The sequence below is a fragment of the Chroicocephalus ridibundus genome, chromosome Z (genome assembly GCF_963924245.1).
Source record: "Chroicocephalus ridibundus chromosome Z, bChrRid1.1, whole genome shotgun sequence".
Classification (NCBI taxonomy): Eukaryota; Metazoa; Chordata; class Aves; order Charadriiformes; family Laridae; genus Chroicocephalus; species Chroicocephalus ridibundus.
Window position 1 is genome coordinate 67,555,075 of NC_086316.1, and position 26,793 is coordinate 67,581,867.

General features: G+C 42.2%; 1 protein-coding gene across 1 annotated transcript; it reads right to left on the bottom strand.

Annotated features, from left to right (window-relative positions):
- Window positions 1-282: 282 nt before the first annotated feature.
- SNX18 (sorting nexin 18) lies at window positions 283-25,688 on the bottom strand. Its single transcript, XM_063320466.1, has 2 exons — window positions 23,928-25,688; window positions 283-5,849 (listed from the first exon to the last, which is right to left on the bottom strand). The coding sequence occupies exons 1-2, from the start codon at window positions 25,495-25,497 to the stop codon at window positions 5,596-5,598; spliced, it is 1,824 nt and encodes a 607-aa protein (XP_063176536.1). The 5' UTR covers window positions 25,498-25,688; the 3' UTR covers window positions 283-5,595.
- Window positions 25,689-26,793: the final 1,105 nt, after the last annotated feature.

Below are 26,793 nucleotides of genomic sequence, written 5' to 3' on the forward strand. Positions count from 1 at the left end.
GTCCAGTTTGTCACACAGTTGGTATGGGAGACGCCTTTTAACTTTAGAAAATTAAGAGTCTTGCTGTATCTAAAAGTCATACGAATTGAAATTAACTCAGTGCATGCCTGAGCTCGGCTGTGCGCTGCATGAGTCTGAAGTATGCGGAAGTTACATTACCTGTATATATCACATAATTTATGTTTCTATGTATATATAGCATGTACTGTACTGCACTGTGTTACATTGAGAAATTACTGAAATTACAAAAGCATCATCTCAAAATTTAGGAAATGCCAGAAGTAAGTTAAACCATGTGACTAATTCAGCTTCCCAGTGAATATGCTTCAAAAATGGGTTCCAATGACATGATCGCATATGATTTTTCTGGGAAGGCCTTTCTCTTTCCATTCACTGTGAACAGTACCTGACTGAGATTCCTCTAGAGGCTTATTCTACTTTGCTGCTCTACACATGGCCCCATCCCTTATTTCCCAAATAATATTCATACCTCATCCTGAAGACTAAGTATTAATTTCCTTAGGAGAGTTTTTTTTTTTAAAAAAAAAAAACAACAAACCTTAATAAAGCAACGTCTGAAAACACTTTATTTCAAGGAGTTTATATTTGCAACATTCCAGCAAAATGAGCTGGGTTTATTATTCCCCTTTTGCAGCTGATTACAAGTGTGCTCTGATTTGTGGTGGTCTACTTAAAGTAATGAATTCCTGATTATTTTTTTTTCCAGAAAACTTTGCATTTTGTAGCATTTTCTCTATTCAAAGCAGAATGTCCATAATGTTCAGCGAAAACTATGAATGCCCAGCACTTTTTTCAGAAAAAGTCCTGGGTTTAAACTCAAGCCTACACAAAATGGAGAGCACACCCTTCATACAAATTATTTATTTTGTGTGGCTTATGTTGCAAAGAACTTGGCTGGAGGCAAGGACAGAGCCGAGTCCCCTGAGCACCACTGCAGGCTGAGGGAGACCCTTACTCGATCTTCACGCTGCCTTTCTTTCTCACTGTGCAGAGTACAACCGATGCTGCAGAATAGGTAAGGATTATACAGACAACACCCTCCCTGAAAGACCTCCGTTGACGAGGAGACTGCTGTATATCCTGTACACTGAATCACGCAGGGAAGTGGTGGAAAAACAGTTATGTGACCGTGATGTGCCTTGCTATATTAGTTACACAGGCAACTTTCACTGTGAAATTTCCTTTTTTTTTTTTTTTACTGAATGATCATGATTCTTTAATATAGCTTTTTTGTTGTGTGCAACTTCCTAAATAGACTGCTTCTTCCCTCCCCAAGAAAAAAACAGGTAACAGAACATACGGCTCCCTACTGACACCCATAGCGCTGCCTCACAGAGCCTGCATGACGGCATCTCCTTCAGCCCTGAAATGTGCTGTTCATCAACAGAGTTAAACTTTTCAACCGACATATTCAGACCTTTGACCATTGAGCAAAGAAAGTAATGTCTAATGAGAGAAACAAAATGTTGCCGTCCTCACCACCACAAGAACTTAAGGTACCCATGTTGTGCCTGCTTATTATGGCTATTTAAAATAACAGCAAGAGGACACGGAGCTTTGGAAGCCCAAGGTATAATCAGATCTGAAAGAACAGGCTTTTCTAGTCACAGGTCTTTCTGTCCTTGCCCTTGTCCTTTGTCCCCATGTGCTCCTCCCCAACTATCGCCAAGCTCCACGTTGCTGTAGCTGCCAGGCCCACGTTCAAACTTCTATTCCGGGCTGCTGCTTCTCTCCTCCCATGACCAGGCTCAAAGAGCAGCCACACCGGGACCTACCGACAGCTTCTTTATTCAGCTTCTGCTCTGTGAGGTTCAGCGCCTTCTGGATGAAGGGAAAAACAATTACAAGGAAGTCTCACTCAGCCACTGCTGGCCGAGGTTAGAACCAAGCCTGCGGGGAGCAAAAGGGGAGCTACAGAAAATTTATCTGTCAAACTTGAGCACAACAGGGCCTGGAGAAACCTTAGTTTAACTTGGAAACACTTGGAAAAATTTTCAAAGGCAGTGCAGCAGACATATCTAAGATGCAAAAAGTAATGAGTCTGCCAAATTTCAAGTCCTTGTATGGAAGAATTCAAGCTTTCCAGCAAAACTGTTTGGAGAATTTAAGAGGAGAAAACTTTTTTTTTTTTTTATGATCTTCTTCTGAGAAATAGCTAAACAACTTTTATTTAAGTTTCCCAGAAGAATTCAGGCTGGAATAGACAACCAGCACAGTAGAGCTTAGATGGAATAGTGAAGGTCTGGCAAAATACTAAGGTACTGCAAACAGGGTCTTGTAATTCACAAAAAAGATACCTGTGCCTCAGGTGACACAGGATACCTGTGAAATTTGCAGTGTAAGCAGTTGATTAACATTTTCTAAAAACATACCAATTTTATATGCAACATATTCTTTCATTTTGAATATTTTTTTTCAGAGTTTGCTGGCGCTTGTCTTGAATGTTTCATCACCACACAATTTTCCCACTGATCTCTCTACGCTTCAAAATCAAGCGTACCATGCCATTGGATGCTGAATCTGGTATAGAGAATCTATAAAACATGCACAAGTCATAAATAGAGGCAACTGTCTGCTCTGCAAGCATCAGACAGCAAAAGGGGTAGGAAACAAAGTGACCTGATCATTTTATCAGGTTGTTAATTTCCAAATTAACCCTACAATTTGAATAAAAACATTCACATACAACTTGCTGGTGATTCTAAGTAGACATATTCCCCTGATGGGTTGATTCCATGGTTTTCAATGGATTCAGCACTTTAACAGACACCAATACCTCAGTGGATCTTCTTGCAGCTTCAAAATCAACCTCTCTAGCCCCCAACAAGTATATCAGATACTTACTACTTGCCAATGCAAAAATTGCGATGCATCAAAAATAAATTACAGGAAGGGAATAAAACAAAGGCATTTAACATTATGCTATAGAGCTAATTTGCTTTCCTCCACATTTATTTATTTATTTAAAAGGATTCTGTTAGATTTCCTTTGATGCTTCCACAGTCCTACAGAATATCCATTCACTTTACTGCAGAGTACATTCGGATGTCAGACCACACCATCCAGTAGTCCATCAGTCATGAGTGGTCAATGTCACACTTGTTCCAAATACAATTAAAACCGTAGTTCTTGCATAGTGCAGTAAGCATTAATGGAATCTGGACTCCCTACATCAGTTTAACTCCAACTCTATAATGCGTGAGGAAAAAAGGAAGATGCTAATAGGGGTGCAGATCTGAACCTTTCCAAACTCTCCAACAACTCAGATCCAGGATTCCAGTCAAGCTTTTTTCGTACATCAAGCTTAACCAATTAGCACCCCCACCTTCCTCCTACCCCAAAAATTCACAAATGAGAAAGTAAGGTGAAGGCCATGACAGTTTATTTGGGAAAACTGTACCTGTCTGATAATGTATGTATACATATCACAGCTTAATTTCCGCCTGGACACATACATGTCATTAATACTAACCTTCTAGAATACTTCAACTGGACCAAGATCAATTTCTGAACAGGTCTTAATATATCCATGTAGAATTAATTTGATTGTAGCCTGATCTTATTACTGCAAAGACATTTAATAAAACAGTATCTGGCTTGAGCAAACATAAGCCATGGAACTCAGCTCAAACCTAGCTCATCACTATCTCACATAATTAAATGACATATAGGAAGCTGGTGTATTGCTGGGAAGAGCTGTTAGGGAAGTGATGAGTTTTGAATGTAGAACAAGACACCGTGAGGAAGATACAGAGCAAGTCAGCCCTATGACTATGGTCCTTATTTTATGGTCAACCTTGTTGTTGTTTGCAGCACTCTTTCAATAGCCTGGAAATTGAGTTTTTCCTCACTGATTGTCCTTTCTTTTACAAATACTGTTTTTTTCCTCCTCATTATTCTGTATTTTACTTCTTTGGCTATGTACTAGAAGCACTGCCAAACACAACTTATGCGAAATAGCAATCTCCAAGCATTTGGGGATGAACCTTAAACCAAATCTGAAAACCAAAACTACATTCTTATATCTGTTCCTCTAAAACAGAGGTGTGGGCTTAAGCTACAGAAACTCACGATTGAGAGAAAGAACTGCACATTTCTGCTGTGTAGGTGAGGAATGATTTGTACTTAAATGTAACTGTTCCTTAACTTTCTTTTTCCAGGCTTTCATTTGTTTAAGCTATCTTTGATTAATTTAATTAAAAACAGAAAAGTAAACATTTTGCTTCCTTGGAAGGTTTTGTTATTTTTGTTTAGGAGAAAAAAAATAGGATAAATAAAACCCCTCTTTCATACTGACCTGTAAGAAGGAAACCAATCAGTAAGAAACACAGACTTCAGACTTAATTTGAGGGAAATAAGCCATAAAACTCTTTAAAAGATAGTGTTTACATATATATAAATGCACCCTGCTTGTCAAAAATATTTATACAAAAATTAAGACAATTGTTAATTCTTGAGTGTTACAAACATAAAAATGTCACCTGTTTTCCAAGTCAGTTCAGCCAAGACTTTTTTCAGGTCATTTATATTACTGAACATCCCTGAAAATTTGTGACTTAGTAAACTGATGAATCACAGTGGAGTTTCAACTCAGACAACTGGCAATGTAGGTGCAAGTCTGAAGTTAAACTGAATCAGCCACTGAACAATGAGCAGATCATTTCAAACTTAAAAAAATGTTCCAGCCACATAGCTTGCATTCAATATCCCCTTGACATAACGTCATTTTTATTAGGCTAGCTCTTCAAATTTCCACTCACAGTAATGCTGTATACTATAAAAAAAAAAAAAAAACAAACCACACCCCTTACTGTATTATTCATTTTGGAAAGGGGATTAAGTGGTGTATTTCTCTATATGTGCTTAACGTCCTAGTACATGTAACAAGTAGTCTGCATTTTCAGTGAAAGTGTGAAAAGATTTAAGCTCTCCTTTTTAAGCCAACATTTGTCGTAAGACAGTACTTGCTGTGCAAACTGGATGGCAGCTGATTTTTTTCCAGTCAATGTGAGGTTTCACAATCAGTTCCTGTCATAGGCATCAACCCTTCATTCATTCAATCATAAAAATGTGACTTACTAGAAAAGGAAAAATAGAGTCTAAAGGCACAGAATCACATAGCTGCTCTAGTAGGAGTCTGTAAACAGAGAATCATTTGAATTTAGGAAATCCAACTCTAGGAAAGTAAAAAGGCATCTGAAGCAGGCTTTTATCTAGCCAGCTTCCTTAAAGACCCAAAGGGTTTTGAGGTCTACAAAGTATGCACTAAAATACCATATTTCAAAAAGCAATAAGGCAAATAGTATACTTATTATTTCAAAAAAATTACAATGGTAGTGTAGGCATACACAGTATAACTTAGTTACAATGCGTGGTACTGTTTCTACTACATAGCCCTATAACTGTTTCCTTTCTACATAATCGGAGATTAAACCAGGGTTCCAGGTGAACACAAAACCATCCTTGTACCACCGTCTACCACTGGCAACAGCTCTTCAGCAGCAGCAGCAGCGTCTGCTCTGCCGCCTGGGTCACCTCCATGCTGAGGGAAGTCCGCAAATCAAAGTTCAGAGATTAAACACTGTCATACTTGTGAAGAGCCTCTTCTAGCTTTTGTGTCACTTTTTGAAAAAAGAGTATTTGCTGTTGCAAGAAATGCTGCATCTGTGATTTGAAGTCCCTCACACGGATTTTGTGGAAATGATTAATTTCTGCTAGGGTGGCAAAAGAAATAATGTTACAGCGTTCTTGAATGCCCTCAGCTTTTTGGAGCTCCATCTTCCCCTCTTCCACATGCCGCTTACTCTCCTTAACTTTGGTAAGGGCTCCTGTGTAAAGAACAAAACAAAACAGTTGAACTGTGAGGACAATGTAGACTCAACCACTGTACTTTAACAAGCGATTTAATAACAACAAGGATTTGCATAAGGCTTATTCTAAATGTATTTCTATGTGTGCGCATACATATATATATATACACGAATGAAAAGGAATAAAAGCTTTTTCATATTAAAAAAAATCACAGAACAGTGAACCTTGTTTAAAAAAGCATGCTTTTTTAAGGCTCTAGCTTGCAAAAGTTCATAAAACATACCTATTTCACATCTTAAAAACCATATGGTGTCCTTCACTGATTAATACACCAGTAGTGGGAAAACCTGAAAGCACTAGAAAACTAGTCAGATCAATTTAAGCCTACATAAACACCAGAAAAATAACCTCATTAAGAAATTGGACTTTGTGAAACATCACTTTTCCAAATCTTTGTGAAACATCAAAAGGAGATCTGAATACACAACATCTTGCCAATATACCATTCTTCTTTTACACTACGGACACCCCAGTATTAATTGTTGACTACTAGAGAATCTAAAAGTTTATTTCAAAGTTGCAGATGTCCAGGTAGACCTAACACAGTCTTGTAAGAGCTAGAAATAAAACAGAACAAAAGAACTGACCGTCCTCCTTCTCCAAACAGCTAATTAAAGCACACACATCCTCCAAAATCAAAGTTACCACCTAAAACAGACCTACCCAAAGCAGACTCCTATAATGACAGAGTACCAAGGTATGTTTAAGACATTCATTTTCTTGGACTTGATTTCCCATAGAGTTACTTCTTTGCCATAAACATTACGTACACATTTCATTCACGTAACTCAAACCGATCAGACCAATACAGCTTTTATCTTCTCAGAAGAGAATGACAGGACATTTTTCACATTATGATCAAGCGTAAGTTACTTGTTCCTTTGACTATTTGTAATGTCTTAACTCATTCTCCTTTCAGATGACACTTCTTACCATACATGTGACTACAGTTCACTGACAGGACTCCCTTTACATTGCCCTGCAGAAGTGCTTTTCTGTGCTCCCTGCAGTGACATGAGCCAGCAAGCTAACAGAGAAACCTCTCTGCCTATATATTGCAGGGGGACAAGCTCCACTCTGTCTGCTGGGGAAGCAGGTTTGTCTTCTCGTCAGCCTGAATCCACTCATGTAGTAAACACGGTTAAACACTGAAAACGCAGTTCATCATCGGTAATAATATCTTCCGTGCTTTCCTTCCTGTGCCTTGTTTAACAAGCCATTTTGAACGTGCCTCCTCCAGCGCCCTGACACATCTCTGCAATTCAGATCTGGAGCACGACCTTGTGTGCAGCTGCATCTGGCTTTGCCGCACGCACAGTGGGTTAGGAGGACACGGAGGGAGCACAGCTGCTCCTCACCCCGTTTCCTTCATGCGCTTCTCCTGTTCCCCTGCCTGATGCGGCTCATCCCCTGCCCGCTGTGGCTCATCCCCTCCCCACCTCCAACACCTCCTGCACCAGGCAGTCGGGAGAATGGAAGGTCAAGGTACGCTCTTACCAGAAGCAAGTTAAAATACCAGATGATTTGGCAGTCTTGGGGAAAAAAAAGAGTGTGTCGTGTTTTTTAAATTAAATGGGGGTTCTGTCTTGCATTATAAATAAAATCTGGAATTGTTAGAATCAGAGAAGCATGTGTGACTTTTCCATTCAACTTCTAAGAACTTGTTAAATGTTGTGGGGGGTGGTTTTAATTGCAAACACTCTGAAAATACTTTCTCTGTTATCAGTACTTCTCTACTCTTAAAATCATATTTTTCTGCTTAATTTGCATCTAGGCTGTGCATCTCCTCTCTGCAGCCCTGGTATGAGCTCTCAGTCACCAGTATAGAATCACAGAATGGTTTGGGTTGGAAGGGATCTTAAAGATCTTCTACTTCCAACCCCCCTGCCCTGGGCAGGGACACCTCCCACTAGACCAGGCTGCTCAAAGCCCCATCCAGCCTGGCCTGGAACACCTCCAGGGATGGGGCATCCACAACTTCTCTGGGCAACCTGTGCCAGTGCCTCACCACCCCCGCAGTAAAGAATTTCTTCCTAATGTCTAATCTAAATTTCCTCTCTTTCAGTTTAAAACTGTTACTCCTTGTCATGTCACTACACTCCCTCATAAAGAGTCCCTCCCCATCTTTAAGTACTGGAAGGCTGCTATAAAGTCTCCCTGGAGCCTGCTCTTCTCCAGGCTGAAAGAGAAAAGAAATTCCCCTCCAGTGTGACATACTTGCAGAACAACCATAAAAAGATTTTCCTTTTCCTTTTTAAACTGTGGCAGAGAGGTTCTTAACATGGTAAGCATAGACCGCAGGCTGCAGGGTCGAGGATGTTGGTATTCGAGTGGCAGAGGGGACGCTCTGAAGCTAGTGTGCTGAAGAGCTGCCCAGGGGCCAAGGGCAGTGGCTTTCCTTGGGGCTGCAAGGTGGTGGCAGGGACGGGTTCCACACCATCCCGGTCCCCACAGCCTGCCAGCATGATGTCTAAAAGCTTGGCACCGGCTGCTACAGCTGATTGACTTCATCATCTCCAGCCTGGCCCAAAAAAACACCACCGAAAAATCTTTTCCACATGCAGTGGTGCCAGCAGTGGGACCATGCCAGGAGATCTGCATTTTCTCCTCTGAGGAATGAGGAATCTGCAAGCTAGGACACAATCTAAAACACATGTAATCCCCTCTTCTGCAAAAAGGATGCTTTTTTCAACAAACAGAACCAGGCGTAGCAGAAATCTTCTCTGCATTTTGTGGGCATGGCAGGATTCCATGCACGGCTGTGAAAAACTGAAATTTGGGACTTACTGGAAGCCAGATGGAGCTGGTTAAATAAACATGACAGCTCTTCAGTTGTGATGTGGGAAACAGCATTAGATGTTATTTCTAGAAGGACCAAACTGGAGGAAAAATACTGAAAAATACTGAAATTTATGGCATCAGCAGCTGAAAGCATAACTAAGTTCTGGAGCACATATAATCTTCAAATTATTTTACATCAATAAAAACCATACATTAGCAAACACTACATCCCTCCAGATTAGACACATTACACATTATGCATTTTTGCCATTAAAAAAGAAAGGAAGATTTATAATTAAGGAAAGGAATCCAAAGGGAAAACTTACAACCATTAACACTGCTCTCTTAATGCATATGGATTCATGCTGGTCCTATAGCGGAATTTCCTTTAAAACCTAGACAGACTGCAATACATCAGCAATATATGACAAAAGCTTATACATATGCTTAAGTACAAGCTTGCTTGGCTTTTTGAGTGCCTTTAAATGACGTGTTGGATTATTAGTAAAACAATTAATCTTAAAATAACTTAATAGAGACAATATTTTAACTTATTTTAGGACAACCAAAGAACTTTCCCCAAACACACAGAAAAAAAAGCCCATGTTCTTTATTTTATTTGTTCTAAAATGCCACTTTTAATTTGTTCAGCATCTACTGAAGTTTGCGAGACTTAGTTTAGTCTCTAAATCTAAGATTTTCTAAATCTTAGAAAAAAGTGTTGGTAGTTTGCATGGCTTTGCAGGCAGCTTTACTAACAACAACGTATCACATCTCATCCCAAATTTTCTCCAGACACTTCTCCATAGCCTACAGCCCTTGTATTCTAATCTACATGAGCAAAACTCTGAGCACGAGCAGAGATTCATTCGTGTTGAGGGTCCAATGATCCACGCAGGTTTCTGATGGTGAAAGCGGGGAGGAGGACAGGGTGAGGGAATTCGGGAGCAGAGAGCAGACCCTTCTGCGCAACCCTGTGTGAAAACAGGGGTCTTGCTCAGAAATGTAGGGGACAGGTCCCATGGTAAACCCTAGTGCCTCCCTATGCAACTCCTAACCCATCTCACCCCAGGCTGTTCACCATGAACTCCCCCCACCTCCATCCTCACCAGTCTATACATCGCGCTCAGCACCTAATCCAGCATCTCCCAGCTCTTGCTGCCACCCACCCAGGCTGTTGAGGCTGAGCATGCCTTCTCCAGTCAAAGTACATCTCCTGGTTTCTGAATTTGAACAATCCAAAAAAAGCAAGACACATTTAAAAACCAAAAGCAGAATTATGGCAGCCCTAGAAAAGGCTAACACACATTTTAGGGAAAAGAAACAGAAGGAGCCACATCCTAATGCACATTAGCTCAGGGAAACCTCCTGGTGAATACATGTCTGGGATAAATATCCGCCAATGCACTGCTCCCAGAGGGATGCAATACATAAAAATAAATGCTTGGGCTTTTTTTAGCTCCAGCTCTACAGGTTCTGTAAAGTCTTGCCCATGTCTTTAAAGCTTCTGGTCCGATGAAAAGACCTTCTGTCAGGAGATCATGTTCCAGTGATCAGGACTAGCTTTCAAACAGTGAAGAGGGTCTGGATCAAAAATGCTGTAAAAAGCTGTGCTGCATCTATTTCTGTTCTTAAAAGTAGGGAAAAGCAGAGGTGAATGCTGATATTAAACAGATAGTGGTCCTCACTGAATGCTGCTAAGAGCTTAAGAGAAACTTGGAGGTGTCAGTACTTGTTTTGAAGTATGACATTAGACAACACAATATAAACATATTTAACAAGGGACATTTATAGTAATGTGCTAGCAGCCAAGAAGACAGGGACAACATAAAATTCCCGCTAGAAATAAATACTTCCAAGATGTAAAGCACACAATACAAACAGCAACTCAAATAGGTACTGAGGAGTTACCAGGAAAAAAAGAAGTGTACAGAGCCAGTAAGCTGCCCATGCAAACATGAGGTTGCAATGAGCCAGGAAGAGTCATATACTGAAAGAGACATATACATATACATATTCAGGAAAATTAAATTAAAAAAAGAATTCCTGAACCTGACAGCACTCAGGTTTGGGTCAAACAATATATTTTCACATCACCTGCAGTTTTATTACACTAACAAATGCTTTGAGAATGTGTGAAGAGTCAACTAAGAGTGGGTTTGAATCTGTACTTGAAATTGTACTCACTCTCCCTCCACACCTTAAGTCTGCATATATACACATAAAGCCATGCTGATGCATGTGTCTCCAAGCTCTTCAATGGCATGGTATGATCAGTCTACCAGCAGCCAGCCCTACAATTGTTCTTCACACTTAGTATACATGACACAAGTCCAAGTTGCAGCCTACAATGTGACCACAAGGCAAAAGTTCTGGGGGTCTGTTCACGCAGACTGCAATAAAGACTGGTCTTCACACAACTCCTTTGAGTGAAGTCTCACCTGAAGCCAGGTCTGCCCTGCGCCCACTAGCATGGGTGATCAGAAGCCAAAGAGCAGTACCTGAAAAGGGTGTACCATCTTCCCACTCCTCTATTTCCTCCTCTTCTCAAAGCACCTGAACTTCAGCTTTTGAGTACTGTATACAGCAGTCACGAGTGAAATGTCAGCTGTGCCTGAAGCCACTAATCCAAACCAAGACAATCTAAGAGAAAGGGAATTCTTTGCGGCAGGAGCCTTTTTTGCTCTGTATTTGCACAGTGCTTAATGCAGCGGACATCTGTTTCATGGATGGGCTTGCACAATTTTTAAAAAACACAAGCAGTAATTCCTGATGCTGTTTCGTAACGGTATGACTATTTCTGAAAAATAATTGCTGTAGCAGCAATGATTTAACTGCATACAGTTAACTGCATATGGGAAGAAACACAAAGAAGCGTCAGCTCAACCTTGCTAGAATACAGCACTAGAAGCAGTGGTAAGTACCTGCTGAAATCAGGGAGGTCTGCAATTCACAGTCACTCTCAGGAACGTGTATCATCCATTGTCACCAATATATCAAAGTCTTCAGTATCTCGCTCCAACATACTGAACGTAAAAACTCACCCAGCTTGTAGGAGTCAATAAGTTAATTTTTTACATGCTGCAAGTGTAGTGGCTTTACCACTGCAGTTATTAAAATATTTCTTTCCCTTCAGTAATGAATTATGCTAAAACAGAGCAAATAGATTTCTTTCACTAGTAGTGAAATAACAGTTTATATATATGTCAGTTATGATTAATACAGCACTCTTTTTTGCAGCAAATACCCATGTTCTTGTTACTCTACTTTTCACCCTGCATGAAAGAATTGCTGCAAAAGAACTGCAATGGGAATGAAAGCAGACACAGGAGACAAAGAAGGTAGTCCTGTGGTTCTTGATAACTTACAAAGAATGTTTTTTTCTGAAACACATTTTTAATGGAGCTGGGGGAGGGAGAGTGAAGCAGTGAGCTGGGTGCCAGCCCAACAGCATGTGCTGCTCCTCACATGATGGCTCTTCACCTTTCCCCGGCCACGCCGGCAGTGCTGGGAGGGAGGTGAGCGCGGGCCAGCACACCGCTGGGGTTGCTGGTCGTGCTGCAGGTGAGCAGCAGTAGCCGCTCCCAGGGATGGAAATAGGGCACCTGGCCACCAACTCCTCCAGCCACAAACCTGTACTTATTCTATTTGTAGACCCTATTCGTAAATGATGCTGAAAAGAATGACAGCTGTAAAAACGGCATAACGGAACAAACCCTGAGGAGAGTGATCGTTCTGGCCTTAACATCAGTGGTAACTGTGGCAAAACCAAAGAGTGCCAGATTCTTGACCACTGGCTTTGAGAAGTCCCCTGGCCAACAGGCTTCGGTGCGACAGCAAGACCTTGTGTCAAAGTCCAAAGGCTCCTCTGAGACGTGGCTTCCTCATGGGGAGGGACAGCTAGGGTCAGAAAACACTGAGATCTTCAAAGAAAATTGCAAGTTTGGCAAAGAAAATCTCTCAGCGGTTGTACCTCAGAAATCCTGTGAAAATAAAATGACCTGTGCAAGAAACATTTTTTCTTCTTTCTGCTATCAGTAAGCTATGAAATAAAATTTGGTGAATTACTTACTAAAAAGTAAAACAACTTACATTTCCACAACATTCAGCTGCCCATCATATTAAATGATCTAACAGTAGGCGTGATGTGTCCTTCAAAGCAGCCTGTTGAAGGCAGAGCTCTGAACTAGTCTAACAACTCCCTTTGCTTTACTTTTATTACAAGACACTGTTCTAATATGAGACACTACCTCTGAAAGGAAGGAAGAACACAATATGTTCATTGTGTTGCTTTCATGGAAGGATGCAAAAACAGAAAATGCAACTAGAAATAAAGTTTCTTTTTCCTTACCTAATGATGAGATTATTGAACTACAGCTCTTTGCTTAAAGATTTGAACAGGCAAAACCTGGGTAGCCCACAGGCATGTAGCATAGTTTTGATTTACCCTCATTTTGAAAGAAACAACTGTGGAGGAAACAACATTATCCCTAATCCAGCAGACGGCTGCCAGAACAAGACATGGCCACCCCATTTACACCAGATCTGGCAGAGATGTTGTTATGGGATGACTCAAATGACTAATCCAATAAAAAACTGGATTTGGCCTGGAGGGCTGGGAGACTGTGGCTTAGTTGTATCAATGGCTTAGCTATGTGATCCAGCCCAACCCGGGGCTACAGGACCATTAGCCCCAACACAAGGGAAGTCGCAAAAGCACTGCACCAGATTACACATAACCTGAAATCCTACTCCAAAAAAAGGCCCCAACTTCCCTCTCTCAGTTCAAAGTGAAATGATGAAATTGTGTGTAGCAGAACAGAGATTTTACTACATTGATAGATTATTTGTTTAAGAATGCTCTGAGCACAGATTAGCAAAAGAAGCCTACACTAAGATTCTGCAAATTCTTTACATTTTCTGGCCCAGCTTTAGAATGGAAAGCTGAAATTAAAACCAGAAGACTCCTCCAGTAGACACTGGACTGTATAAAAGAAATGTCACAGGGAAAAAGTACCATTACAGTAATTCATGTAGGAATGACTTGCTACTTTAAAAATCTGGTTTTACAGTTTTAAACAGAAAAAGGCAAGTGATCTCCAACATCAAAGGCAAAATGATGAAGTCACTTGTTCTTTCTGAAAGAAGCAACACAATAGAGTTTTCAAAACCAGCCTTTCCAATTCAAAGATAATCTTCTCCTTAAGGGTGCAAAACTCCTATAACAACATTCTATTTTCCATAATGAAAGTTAGAAGTACAAAAATATAATATATCAAATTACAACTACTTTAGTGTTACAAGGTTTTTTGTACATATACATGAAAATGGCTATAATGCTTTCAGAATCTGCAGACAAACAATAGTTAAAAAAAAGGTGAGGTTTATTTTTTATTATTTTGTTGCCCATTGCTCAAAAAAGCACAGAATAAAATAATGCTATCCTATAAATCTAGGCTTATATACTACAGTGCTCTGCTAACATCTAGGTTAACATTGACTGACTGCAGAATTATTAATGTCAGACAGAATTATTTGTGCTTCCAGCTACCCTGTTGCAAAGCTCATTGAAAGCTATCACCCAGAGATGCATTCTTCAGTTCAAAATGAAATCACCTTCTAATTTATACAATTCAGAGATCATGCACAACTAAAACAGTCTTGGCTAGAGATTTCAGAAACTTGATTAATATATATCAGAAACTTTAATTAATATATAACCCATTAACAATGGTGTTAGAATGCACAGCGTCAAATGTCACTCAATTTTAAAGATCTACCACGGTTAATGAATACTATACATGTCTAACTAATGTTTTTTGTTTTGTTTTTTATTTTAAATAATGCGATATTTAAGACCTGATTAGACTCATTGTGCATAAATCTGCCAGCTGGTGTACACGCACATAGGAAGAGCATACATGGCCAATTTATTTATACAAATCTACAAGGACTGTAACATACCTGTGCGTGTTCAGGGGCTCCAAAATGCTCATGCTACTGAAAAATATTTACAGCATTGGCAATGTGCATTTCAGTTCCAGAGTCCCCCAGAGGGATCTACAAGCTTTGGCGTGCAGCCCCTTCAGCACGAACGTTCTGCTGGGCCATGCTACACTACACTGCCATGTCAGCAACAAGCCATAGCTCGCCATTGAAACAGTTGATAATACGAGGTGAGAGCAAGATGGCAAAACAAGTGAAAGAAGTGTTACAGAATTATCAGTTTCTTGCTCCTACTGCCCCACATAACCCCATTAACAAAACAAAAAAAGCTCATAGTGTTAGGTAAAAGTTTTCCATTCAAATTTGAATGCAGTGACTTTAAAACTAACGTATCTTTAGATGTGTTGTACACAGACAGTTTTTTAAGCAAACAAATGACCTTATTTCAGCTACTGAAGCATGTTTAAACTGTGTTCATAAGTAGTTCTGACTTTATAGGTACCTACAGTGATGTCTGAAAAGAGGCCTGTCAGGAATAATTTGATCTTTAAATCCAGCTAAATTGTGTATAATGCTGTCCATTACCACAAACATAGTGTTTTGCACCACAGCCTGACAGACAGGCAGACACTAGGTAATGCAGATTTTGCCCAAGTCTAAGGCAGCCTGTACTTTTCGGCACTTAATGTACCATTTAAGGAATCTTCCTTTGGTATGGCTTCAGCTGACACTGCACCCTGGGGGAACAGAAAGGAGTGAAAAGTTGGTCACTAGAAACATGGTACATTTGCCCTTTAGAAAGCCAGTCTTGTTTTTCAAGGTGGATACACTTGAAAATTTAAGTGACTGCAATTCGCACAAGTATCAAGATGAAACCTGTCAGTGATTTTAAGTACTTCTTACTAGCTTACACCTAAACAGGGCATCAAACAGGGCATCCTAAAAAGATGAATCACTGTTTTTCCAGGATTTAAGTTGGTCTATTACAGTTTAGTTGTCATAGGTTCTGAAAACTAGTTTTCCCAGCTGGGATGCTAAGAACAGGCACTTATCTGTTGGAACAATGCTACAGACTCGTAACAGCTTTTGTAAATGCCCTGGTTCATAATGATGACTTCAAGACAGCAACCTAAACCAGAAATGATGCTGTGCATGCATGATATAAATTAATTTTCAGTAAAACTGGTGCCTTAGTTTGAGCAACACAGGATTAATTTCTCTTTCAGTGATTTTGCTTTTCAGTAAGGTCTCTCCTAATGCTAGGGAAAACTGCATTTTTAGAAGACTCTAGTGTCTGAATTTGTGCAAATATTTACTTTATAGCCAGCTACCATATGCGGGTTTCCAGGTCTCAGTGCTTTCGAGCCTTGCCAGGTGTGGGGATGAGGAGGAGCGAGACCCGGGCACTTGACCCAAGTGGCCAACAGGACTATTTCACACCATGAACGTCACATTCAATATAAATTAAAGTTTGCTGAGGTTTTTTCTCTCTTCCTTGATGACTGTGATCCTGAGAACTCCTTGCCCTGGTGCTGGACCCTGAGCCCTTCCCTTCCTCCCGAAGCCCCAGCACTCACAGTGTCCCACATTTGCTGTCCACTGCGGGAGTGCACAGCTTCTACTTACAGAATGGGCTGGGTATGATCCTTGTGCATTTTATATTGGTGTCGGGATCAATATTGGTTCTTTAGGGTTATTAATGTTAATTTTTTAGTATTATTCTATTTAATCTTTTTATATTTCAGCCCTTGGGTTTCCTTGTTTTTTTCCCTGATTCCCCTTCTCGGGTGCAGAGTGGTCACTGGGTGATAGAATAATTGTCTAAATGACAATAAATTGTTGTGGGTTCTTCAAACCCCAACAAGTGGTTAACAGCATATGAGCAGAAATGTATCCTCTGGATCTATAGAAGACAAATATAAGTCACAGCCAAAATGGATACAAGCATCATTATATTAAACGGTAACTTCTTCAAAGTTTTTGCAAGATTCATGGGATGCGAGTGGACAGGAGAAGATAGGTAACACTGCATATCAATAGCCATGTACCATTACTGAGAGAAACAAGTATAAATGCAAGTTCCACCGACTTGTTGGTGGATGTTGTTCTCTGTAAAGGCTGAAAGGAAGCAAAGACTGAGCACAATTTATGGTTGTTGCTTGTCCACTGTCCTATGCTTAGCTCCACTACTGTCCTAAGATGAGCACATACAACATGCATAGACAGTTTACATATATGAAAAGAGTCAAGATCCAAATGAAATGCACATACTGCTCCACTTTTTCCCCAGTATTCTTTAAATGGTAGAAATCTGAATGCTGCAGTATCTCTGCAAGGACAAAAAGATGTAGACTCCTTAGGAAAGTCACAGGAAAAATATGCAAGATAAACCATCATTAATGTAACCAATTAAAATATATTATATAATACAAAAGCAGAACATAGGAACATTATAATATAATGTTATATTCATAGTATACAAAAGAAATGCTGTACATTATATATTGTTATATTATGTTAAAATTGTAAATAGGTAACTTCAATAAACTACTTAATATATTACTATAATACATATTATAATATATCGAGAATATTGTAGTTTTATAAAGGGAGAACTGTCTGCCTTTTTAGGAGGAAGGGATCTGCTGTTTTGGGTTTGAGTTTGCATATAAAATTGCAAGCAGACTGAAAATGTGGTGTCATTATAACGATCTTCAGTAAAACAGATCTTTCTCCAGTATACTTCCGATTAAACAGCATAGCTATTCATGCATATAAAGATTCAGAACTGTGAACCTGAAAAAACTGGAACAGCAAGTTGCCTTTTACCATGGGACAAAATGGCAATGTAAACTCCCAATAATAGCATCAATCTGCTTTTCACATTGTTATTGAAAGAACTGCATGTAGGCATAAAAAGGGTGGTTCAGTTCATTACGATTGTAGAAGTTGTCCATCCGTGATGTGTACCTACCTACAATAAAAGGCTGAAACCACCACGATTCTTCCTGCTCTGCTACAATAATAACCTGAAGTTACAGACAAGAACTGTACAGATTGTTTGAATGTATATATTCTGTCACTGATTTCATGAGATTCCACTCCAAAATTTAAAACACACTTTTGAGTAGGTTTTTTTTTTTTTTAATTTTATTTAAATCCTCATGGCCTTCATGAAAGGTATAAACGAGTTTGTGCAGAAAGCATTTGCTATTTGTTTGCTCTAGTCTGCTGATAAGACGTGTTTTGGGGGCTCAGCCAAATGTGATTTCATTTTTTTAATTAGAATTTCCAAATTCTGTCTATTTGAACCAGGCAATTTAAAATAAGTAATGTACCAGCTGGATGAGTTTATACAGCCTGCACGCATTAGCTTGGCATTTTCACTGTTCAAACAAAGTCTAACAATGAAGTCATGGAAAGATGCTGGAAAGGCTGAAACGTGTCCTTGTTTCAAAGGTGACTTGCAAAATAAAAAAAATCGTCCAGCTTGTTTGTTTTTGATAATGTGCTCACAAAGACTTGGAAGAGCTCTGGGAGCTACTTTCCATTTTCTGTCTACCAGTTCTTGTCTTCCCTGTTTGCATGGCAGTCCTTTTAGCAAGACCTGGAGCTTCCGCAGCTGCACGAGAACCATCTTGCTATCTAGATTCTTCAAAAGCTTCTTCAACAAATGTGTATGCTGTCAGGCTAGCAGGTTTCAAAAGGTAATAGGAAAGACAAAGACATCAAGACTGAATGAATTTTGCTCCCTTAGAAAGCTAAGGTAAGAAGAGATTGAGGGGGAGTGGAAAACAACAAAAAAATAATCATACTTTAAAAAGACCCACACATCTTTTAGACAGACAGTGCAGAGAAGTCTGGGTTTTTTTCTCTTTCTGTTTCATCTTCTTCAAGTAAGGCTATTGCTCAATTTTAGTCTTGTTTATTGTTGTCCTCTCATTTTACACACAACAAGGAAGCTATACAGGTTCTAAATGTGAAGATTCTTTCACGTTTTAGCCATCTGAAAGTCTCTGTTTCCTTCAGGTTACCTTCAAATACTGGGAGGCAACACTGGGTGATTCAGCAGCAAGCAGGCAATGATACATCATCGCTGTAATAGCAATGGGGAGGCTGACCGAGCAAAAAATACAACAATCCTGGAGCAACACATCCTTTCTCATCAAAGTGCTTAAACAGATGAAACATAGGTACCCATCTCTTTTTACTGTTGTAAGGTCATCTGGCTAGGATTACATGCCTATCTGTTAAGTGGCTACCTGAGTTGAACCCCATGCAATGTGTATGTATCTGAAGGATGCCAGGAGCATGGGGGTAAGGTAAAGGAAAAACAGGGATGGGAAAACCATCTCAGCACAACAAATTTAAGAGGTCAGAAAGTAAGCAAGAGAGAAAAGCACTGCTTTTACACTGTGATATAAAATTTTAGGTGTGAATTTTGACCAATCTGATTTATTCGTGAACACACACACCCCTCCTTCCCCCTGCAAAAAAAAAAACACTGCTGAAAATGTTAGAGAGTTCCAGGTTTCAGTACTGTTTGGGTTATTCTGATGCTTGAAATTTTGATGCATTTCCAGCTGGAATGTTTCTTTGCCCATAATTTTGTAAGATATTCTAAAAACACACCCAGCACATTCTTTAAAGCCAATGTCTAGAATTAAGTTTGCTTCAGGTAAATTAGACCATTTGCCTTACTTTACTTTTCACAAACAGTGATCAAGAAGCAAAAAGGTCATTCTGGTTTATATTTTTTTTTTTAACTAATTTTCTTAAATCTTGGCATGCAGAGGAAACAAATTGCTGCCTACATCTTTGAAAACATTTAGATCACTTTCTCAAACCTGTTTTGCAAAAATGATAACCAAAGGTTTGGCTAGTGTTAACATCATAATGTTAAGAGAAAGGAGGAACCTGGAAAGCAGAGATAAAACAGCAAGTTAGTATTTCTTCCACTTTCAGGAATCACAAGAGGCCAATTATAGTAATTCCTCTGACAAAACTTGAAAGAAAGAAATCCTAAACCCCATAACTTCTCTACTCTCACTAAGCAAATATGAAGACAAGATAGCCAGACAAGCATGAGCTAGAGTACTAGCACACTCTATCTCAAATTCTCACATGTGCATAAATTTTCTGAATATGAACTTGCATGGGCCTGCAGTAAGCATTTATGTTGAAGATTATTAAACTCAAAAGATCTCATCAGTTGAGTAAAGCTCTAGAAATTAATACTTAGGAATTATTTTGCCAAGAATGCTGAGGGAATTTCCACAAGCAGACCCTAAAAACACAGAAAAGAAGGCATTATCCATTACAAATGAAGTCAGGAGACCGCCTTTCTTCTCAAAATTAAAGAAAATTAATCTGGTATTTCTTGAAAGATACACCAGTTCTGCAAAAGAAAATTACAAAAGTGCAGCTTAGTTTTTGAGCCTACTGAACTTAATATTCCTCTTCTACAAATGTTTTGCTGGAGGCTAAAGAAAAGTGAGTACAAGTTTATCTGTCTAACATATTTGGATCATCCACTCCAAAAAGCACAGGTATGCACAGGAATACTTCCATGGAAGCGCTTTAGAAGCATTTATCCATGGGAGGTTGAGGACTAGATTCATACAAGTATTTGGGTGCTTAGATGGTTGAAACACCACTCTGCCATCATCTACCCCTACAGGTGCCAGTTTTCCCCTGCATAGTTTTCCAAATAAAACCTATGAAACAAGTAGTTTGTGTGGGATGTATGCCCTGGGGCTGATATGCTCTGTGCCAGTCTCGGCGGGACTCTGAAACCAAGCATTTCCAGATGGAAACATGAGGTTTCCAACTCGGCGTGTTCTTTACTGTAGGGCTCAATCCAACGAATCTTCGGATCTGGACTGGAGCACACATGAAACCAGGTAAGGTCTCTCACAAAGCACTGACAAGTTGATCCTCAACTGGCATGTCGGACAGAAAAGTTCAAATCCTTCCTCTGTCTCTTCTGGAGCAAGAACTTTGACTCTTCCTTCCCTCACAGAAAATTCCTTAAACACTGGGTGCTCAAGATGAAGGAGGCAGAGGGAAAGGAATTTTTTTAAATCTCCTACTGAAGCTATTGCTATGTCATAAAATACTTACAATATTACTAAGAAAATAAACAGTTTGAAAATATTCCCCCAGTCCATTTGTTCACACATTTTACACAAGTGACCAAAATGCCAATCCCTTTCTGCACACTTCAGGTCACGTATGATGTCCTCAACACAGGAGGCAGAAAGACCCTGACCTCAGAGCAATTAAAAGCACAACAGTTAACACATTTTCCTGCTGATATGCAGACAAAGCAACAGTGGGGATTACATGGCTTTGGTTCATAATTCTAAGCAAAAAGACAAAACCCAAAGAGACAGGAAATTTTGGTCTCTGACTTACAGATTCTCTGTCCTTCTTTTTGCAGAAGTTGCAGAAAAGATTAAAAAACCCCAGACACGCAGACTTCTCAGTCCACACCACAAAACACACTTCCAGATCACATTCAGCAGCTGTTCAAACTACCTGCAGTAGAGCAAACCCATAACAGGACAATGCAGTTGAACACCCTACCCCCAAACATGGGCATGTTTTAGGCACAGCTGCCTTTATTTTTCAGTCCTTCCCAGGTCTAGGGGAATACAGAAATGGAATCTAGGAAAGGTCTTGGGTTTTATCCCAAGTGGACAATATATTTGCATGATGTAGAAAACAAAGGATAAGCACTTCTAACTTCAGAGTTCAACTTTTTAACAGCACAGCCATCAATCACGCTGCTGTTTCTACCCCTTCTAAGGGCACTTGGGGGTCATTTTACTGCACAAAGAAGTTGTACACTAGAAAATAAAACACTTAAACAGAGACACATCAGCTCTATTTTTCAGATGATCTATTATCACCAACAGGTATCTGTTTAGTCTATACAGACAATAATAATTCTCAAAATTGGCAACTATCCCAGATAGTAAATTTAAAAGAAAGCTCTTATGTTCTAAGAACACCAAACAGTTAATATTTTAATCTGAAGTTTACAATTTGGAATTGTGAAGTTATACCTTGTTTCAAGTAACTCTTAAGAGTAATAAAACAGCATTATACTGGGTGTAAAAAAACATCTGCCTCTCAGTTGTCCTCCAGTTTGCTCGTTTTGTAACAGGAACAAGAACAACAAATGTGTAACCCGGTTCTAACCATGTTCCTGTCATGAACATGGATGCTCAAGCGACCAGCCTCTCAAGCCCATGCCATTTTCTGATGGCAAGTATGTACCAGGGATAGTGCTGTGCTGAAGGCACAGAGGTGCTGGAGCATTATTAACACCTGCACGCAGAGCAGCTGCACATTTCTCCAGCCAGCTCCAGGACAGTGCTCTGGCACAAAATCAACTCTACCTACATCATGCTCATGCACTGCTCTAGTGGAAGCTCATTTAGACCTTGCGCCGGTTCAGCAAGGTAAACCTCACCAGTAAGCGCAAATTCAAACAGAACTATAAAAGAAACAGGGTCGAGTCAAATACATATGTTGTTATTCCCAATCCTCTCTTGAAAGTCTCATCTCCAAAAATACTGCAGTGAAGAACCCTATATAGCCTTAAGGCTTGAGGATGTGTTATTTAAGTAGTATATATATTCTGCTGGTTTTTTCCACCTACTAAAAAAATCTTTCCCTTAATTTTTTTTTTTTCCAGAAGCCTACAGATAATCCTATTATTAGTTTACAACTCACTTTAAAATGCTCTACTCCCAAACATGAGGCATTGCCAAGGCCACCCTTCTCTCCAAATTTAAAATATTTGAAAGCTGTTATCAGAACACAATGCCACAGCAGCTAGCAAAAGAAGTCCTCTAAGGTTAGACTGCACACTTCCCTTTTCTCTTCAAAATAGTATTAAGACTGCTTAAGTTTCCACGCACAATTTTCAAGATTCAACAGGAGAACTGAAATCTGATGCATGCAATTTTTATGAAAAGCTCACTTTCTTACATCACAACTAATTGTGCACTTCAGACCAACTCCATTTCCTCAGATTTTCCCAGCAATAATGCATACCTCCTGGAAGCCTGCCTTTTTGATCTGTTGAAAAAACTCCTCCGACTCTCTCATCATCAAACTCAAGGTACTGTTCCAGATGCAAAAAACCCTGGAAATGTCACATAAGGGAAAAAGACTGATTCCCCGTGACTGACAATTCAAGCTCTGCCTCTTGGGATGCAGAACACTGCTTATTAATCTCTAAAGCAATTTTCAATAAAGCTCATGCATTTTCTCAGGTAACTGTTACACACATCCATTTTGCAGCGCAAATGTGATGTTTTCTTGGTCTTTTTTACACCTCCAATCCTCACACCCCCCTGACCTTTGAGCTGAAAATTACAAGTAAGGAATATAATAGCAAAAAGAATGAATGATGGGCTGGTCTTCTCACAATGGTGAGGAATATATGAATATCATTCATTTCACAGGAGGGAAATCATCTATACATATATAGTGCTACAAACTTTTATTTATCTGAATGAGCATCGCTAGTTAAATAGCAAATGATTCTTTCATTTTTGGACTTTCTTTCTCTCTGACAGCTAAGAAGGCTCCAAACAGCAACCTGAACCTGAGAAGCCTGTTTCAGCTAGAAAGATGCTGAAAGCCTAACAGGTGAGCAACACCTTTTTATGATAATAAGGGCAAAGGACGAACAACTCCAACTAAGAACACCATGGCAGACGACTATTCTTACAAAGGCAGCAAGAGAGTTTCATGAATGGCTGAACTGAGATGCCCCAGCAGCTTTAAACATTTAATCTGTCTGACACTGCAAAAGGCACTCACCGCCCTGCACACCTCAAACCAGGCGGTCAGTCAGAGGAGTACCTGTATCTTCAGACTACTTCATATTTATTATCGACTGGATCAGAGATTTAAGGTACCTAACGTACATCAAAGAGTAATAGATGTTTTCATACCACCTGATCTCCAGGGTTTGTAAACAAGACCATTAATCTTTAATGTACCAGCAGCACAGGCAGGTGTGGTTTCTTTCAGAGTTACGCTGCCAAACACAGCAACCTCTGACCAGTAAAATTCCCAACTATGTCTAGACCTTTGGCACAGAATGAAAACTGTCACTGATGTGTTTTTTGTATTTTAGCAACAGTTTACCTGAGTAAACACAGAAAGATTAAACCCAAGGCCAGCAAGCCAGACGCACAGCAAATTTAGCCCCTAGTCCCTACATCTGTGTGCATGCCACTGATACATAAAACTTCATCGTTTCAGAAAGCACGTAAGGGTGTTACCTTTCTGGACGTGGATGATGTCTGGAAAGTTGGCCAGATGCCCCTGATACAGCGCTAACAAATCCATCACAGGATCTAGGTCCTGCCGGGGCTGATCCGCAAAGAGGTCCCCGATGGCGTCGTAGGCTTCTGCAGTGAAGGCTATGGCTTGGTTGAGGCCAGCTGAAAAGGCCTGCTGGTCCAGCTCAAATGCCTGACTGAGGCACTTGAAGGAGTGCCCCACCTTCTGGTATTCCTTCTTGAAACCAGTGACTTGTTTGCGGGCAAACTCATTGGCCGTGTGATTAAGCTGCAGGGCGCTCTCATCCATCTTCTTTGTGAAGGCTTTGAAGCCATCCACCTGGCTTTCCACCTCCTGCAAGTCCAGGCTGGCCCCAGGGCCCGTGGGGACACTGATGGTCAGGAAAAAGTTGGCACCCACCATCTCATCCTTCTCAGCCTTGCGCTTGCCTTGTTTCCAGGCCTTCTCATCCGTGCTGGGACAGGTGAGGAAGTGCTGGAAGGCATCGCACTGAGCCAGCACAGGGTGGCTGCACATGTGGTCCATCCACCAGGCCAGGCCTTTGCGACGTTTGGAGATGAAGTCCTCCTCAAAACGGCCGGTGGCCTGCTTCTCTGGCAAGTGAGGCACGGAGATGACGGGGAACTTCTCGGCCAGCCGCCCATAGAGCCAGTCAAAGTGCTTGTAGCGGCGGTGCACCTGCTGCCCGGTGTGGCTGGGCACCAGCTTGTAGGCGATGTAGCTCTTCATGCCCTTGAACTTGGTCTGCTTGGTGGGGTCCTCGATGGAGCACTGGAAGGGGTAGGGGTTCTCCTGCCACTCGGGACCCTGGGGTCCCAGCACCACGCACAGCTTGTCCCCATCCTTCACGAAGCCTGATGCCTCGCCCAGCACAAAGGCCTCCCCGCCAGACTTGACGAAGGTGGAGAAGCGGTTGAGGTTGCGGCTCACTGTGGCCGAGCTCTTGGCTCCGCCGCCACCGCCGGTGCCAGGCGGGTGTGGGTGTCCGGCCGGGTGGCCACTGCGGGAGCCCAGGGAGAGCTCGGAGCGGGTGGACAGTCGGTAGCGGCCGGAGGCCCCGCCGCCCGCCGCCTCGTAGTCGGGGTAGGAGCTGCTCAGGGCGCCCGGCTCATCGGCCACGGTGGAGCTGTCGTCCCAGTCGTCGTCCCAGTCGTCATCGCTGCCCTGGCTGGGCTGGTAGGAGCCGCCGTAGGGCGCCGGCGGGAAGGGGAAGCCGGCGGCGGGGGGCAGCGGGAAGGGCTCGGGCGCCGCCGCCGGCGGGGGCTGCTGAGCCGCCGGCTTGAAGGCGGCGGGGGGCGGCAGCGGCTCGAAGCCGCCGGCGGGGAGGTTGGCGTAGCGGGCGGGCGGCGGCGGCTCGGCGGCGGGGGCGCGGATCACCTGCACGTAGGAGGCCGGGAAGAGGCCGCGGTCGCCGCGGCTGTTGACGCCCTCCAGCCAGCCCTCGATGTCCTGCTCGCTGCAGAGGCTCAGCACCTCGTGCTCCCGCAGCGAGATCTCCCCCGGGTTCTCCGACCTGAAGTCGTACAGCGCCCGGGCCCGCAGCGCCATGGCCACCGCCGCCTCCCACCCCCACCGCCGGGGGCTCCCCGCCGCCGCGGGGCCGCCGCCCCTCACCCGCCCCTCTGCCTCCGCGCCCCGCCGGCGGGCCCGCTGCGGCGGCGGCCGGCTCCCCGGGGCTCCGCTGCGCTGCGGCTCGGGCCGGCTCCGAGTCCCGGCTTCACCCCGTCGGGCGAGGCGGGGCGCGGGGGCCGGGCCGGCGGCCGTCCCACGTCGCCAGTTTCGCTAATCCAGAGCCGAGAGGCAGGGCGGAGGAGCCGAGCACAGAGCGGCCGCCCCCATCGATGGGCCCGGCCGTGCGCGCCCCTCCCCTTCCTCCCCTCCCCACCCGCCCCCTGGCGACCGAGCGGCCGCGGGGCTCCGCCGGGCCGGGGCTGGGTAGCGCTGGTGGGCTGCCCCGTGCGGAGGGCCGGCTGGTGTCTTAGGGATCTGCCGGGTTCCCGCCACTCAAAGACCTAGCGGTTTCCTCCCCCACACCCCCAAAAGGTGTTTCGGAGCTTCCCCGGGTCCGGCCGCGGAGCTTCCGCGCCTCCGCGGTGCCGGGTCCTACCCCCGGCATCGCCCAGGTGCTGCGGGGTGGGGGGGGGCGAGAGTGAGGGTGCACCTCCGGGTTCTCCTACAGCTCCTTCTTCCTTACAAAGAAAAGTAAGGTTAGAGGTAGGGAAAAGGGCATTTTGGTCGCGCATAATATGCATTTTACCCCTATGGAAAATTACAGTCATGCTGCCGATGTTGGATTTCTGTGGAACAGCCTCAATCCCATCCTGGTGCTTTTTTCCCCACCCTGGTCGTTTCCCCTCATAACTCCTGTGGCACCTGGTCCTGTGTGGTCTAATCCCATGGATCCCATCCCATAAATCACCTTTGAGCTCTCTTTGGATCCCTGGATACAAATTTCTCTCAAGATCTTTACCTGTTCACAAACAATTAGAAAAAGTTCTCTGGAGGAGGTGTGCCTGTTTGGTCTGCAGTCCTTCGTGCTTTCCCATCAGCGTACTGCCAGATACACAGTTCTTGCTCATTTCTCTGGTGTAGTTCAAAGTGTATGTTGCTTCTCAAAGGTCTTTGTGACAAATAATTTGCCTTCATCTGGGCATAGCTGGAATTATCTGCGATTCAGACCACTGCTTGCTTTCATTACTGTTGTTAGTGCTTGACACCTGGGGTTTGCTGCTGTTCACTTTTTTCTTCTGACCTTCACTTTCCCAATGTTATTGCACATATTATCACAGCGCTTTTCTGTTACTGTTGGTTGGCTTGTGTACTTAACACTTTTTAATATATCAG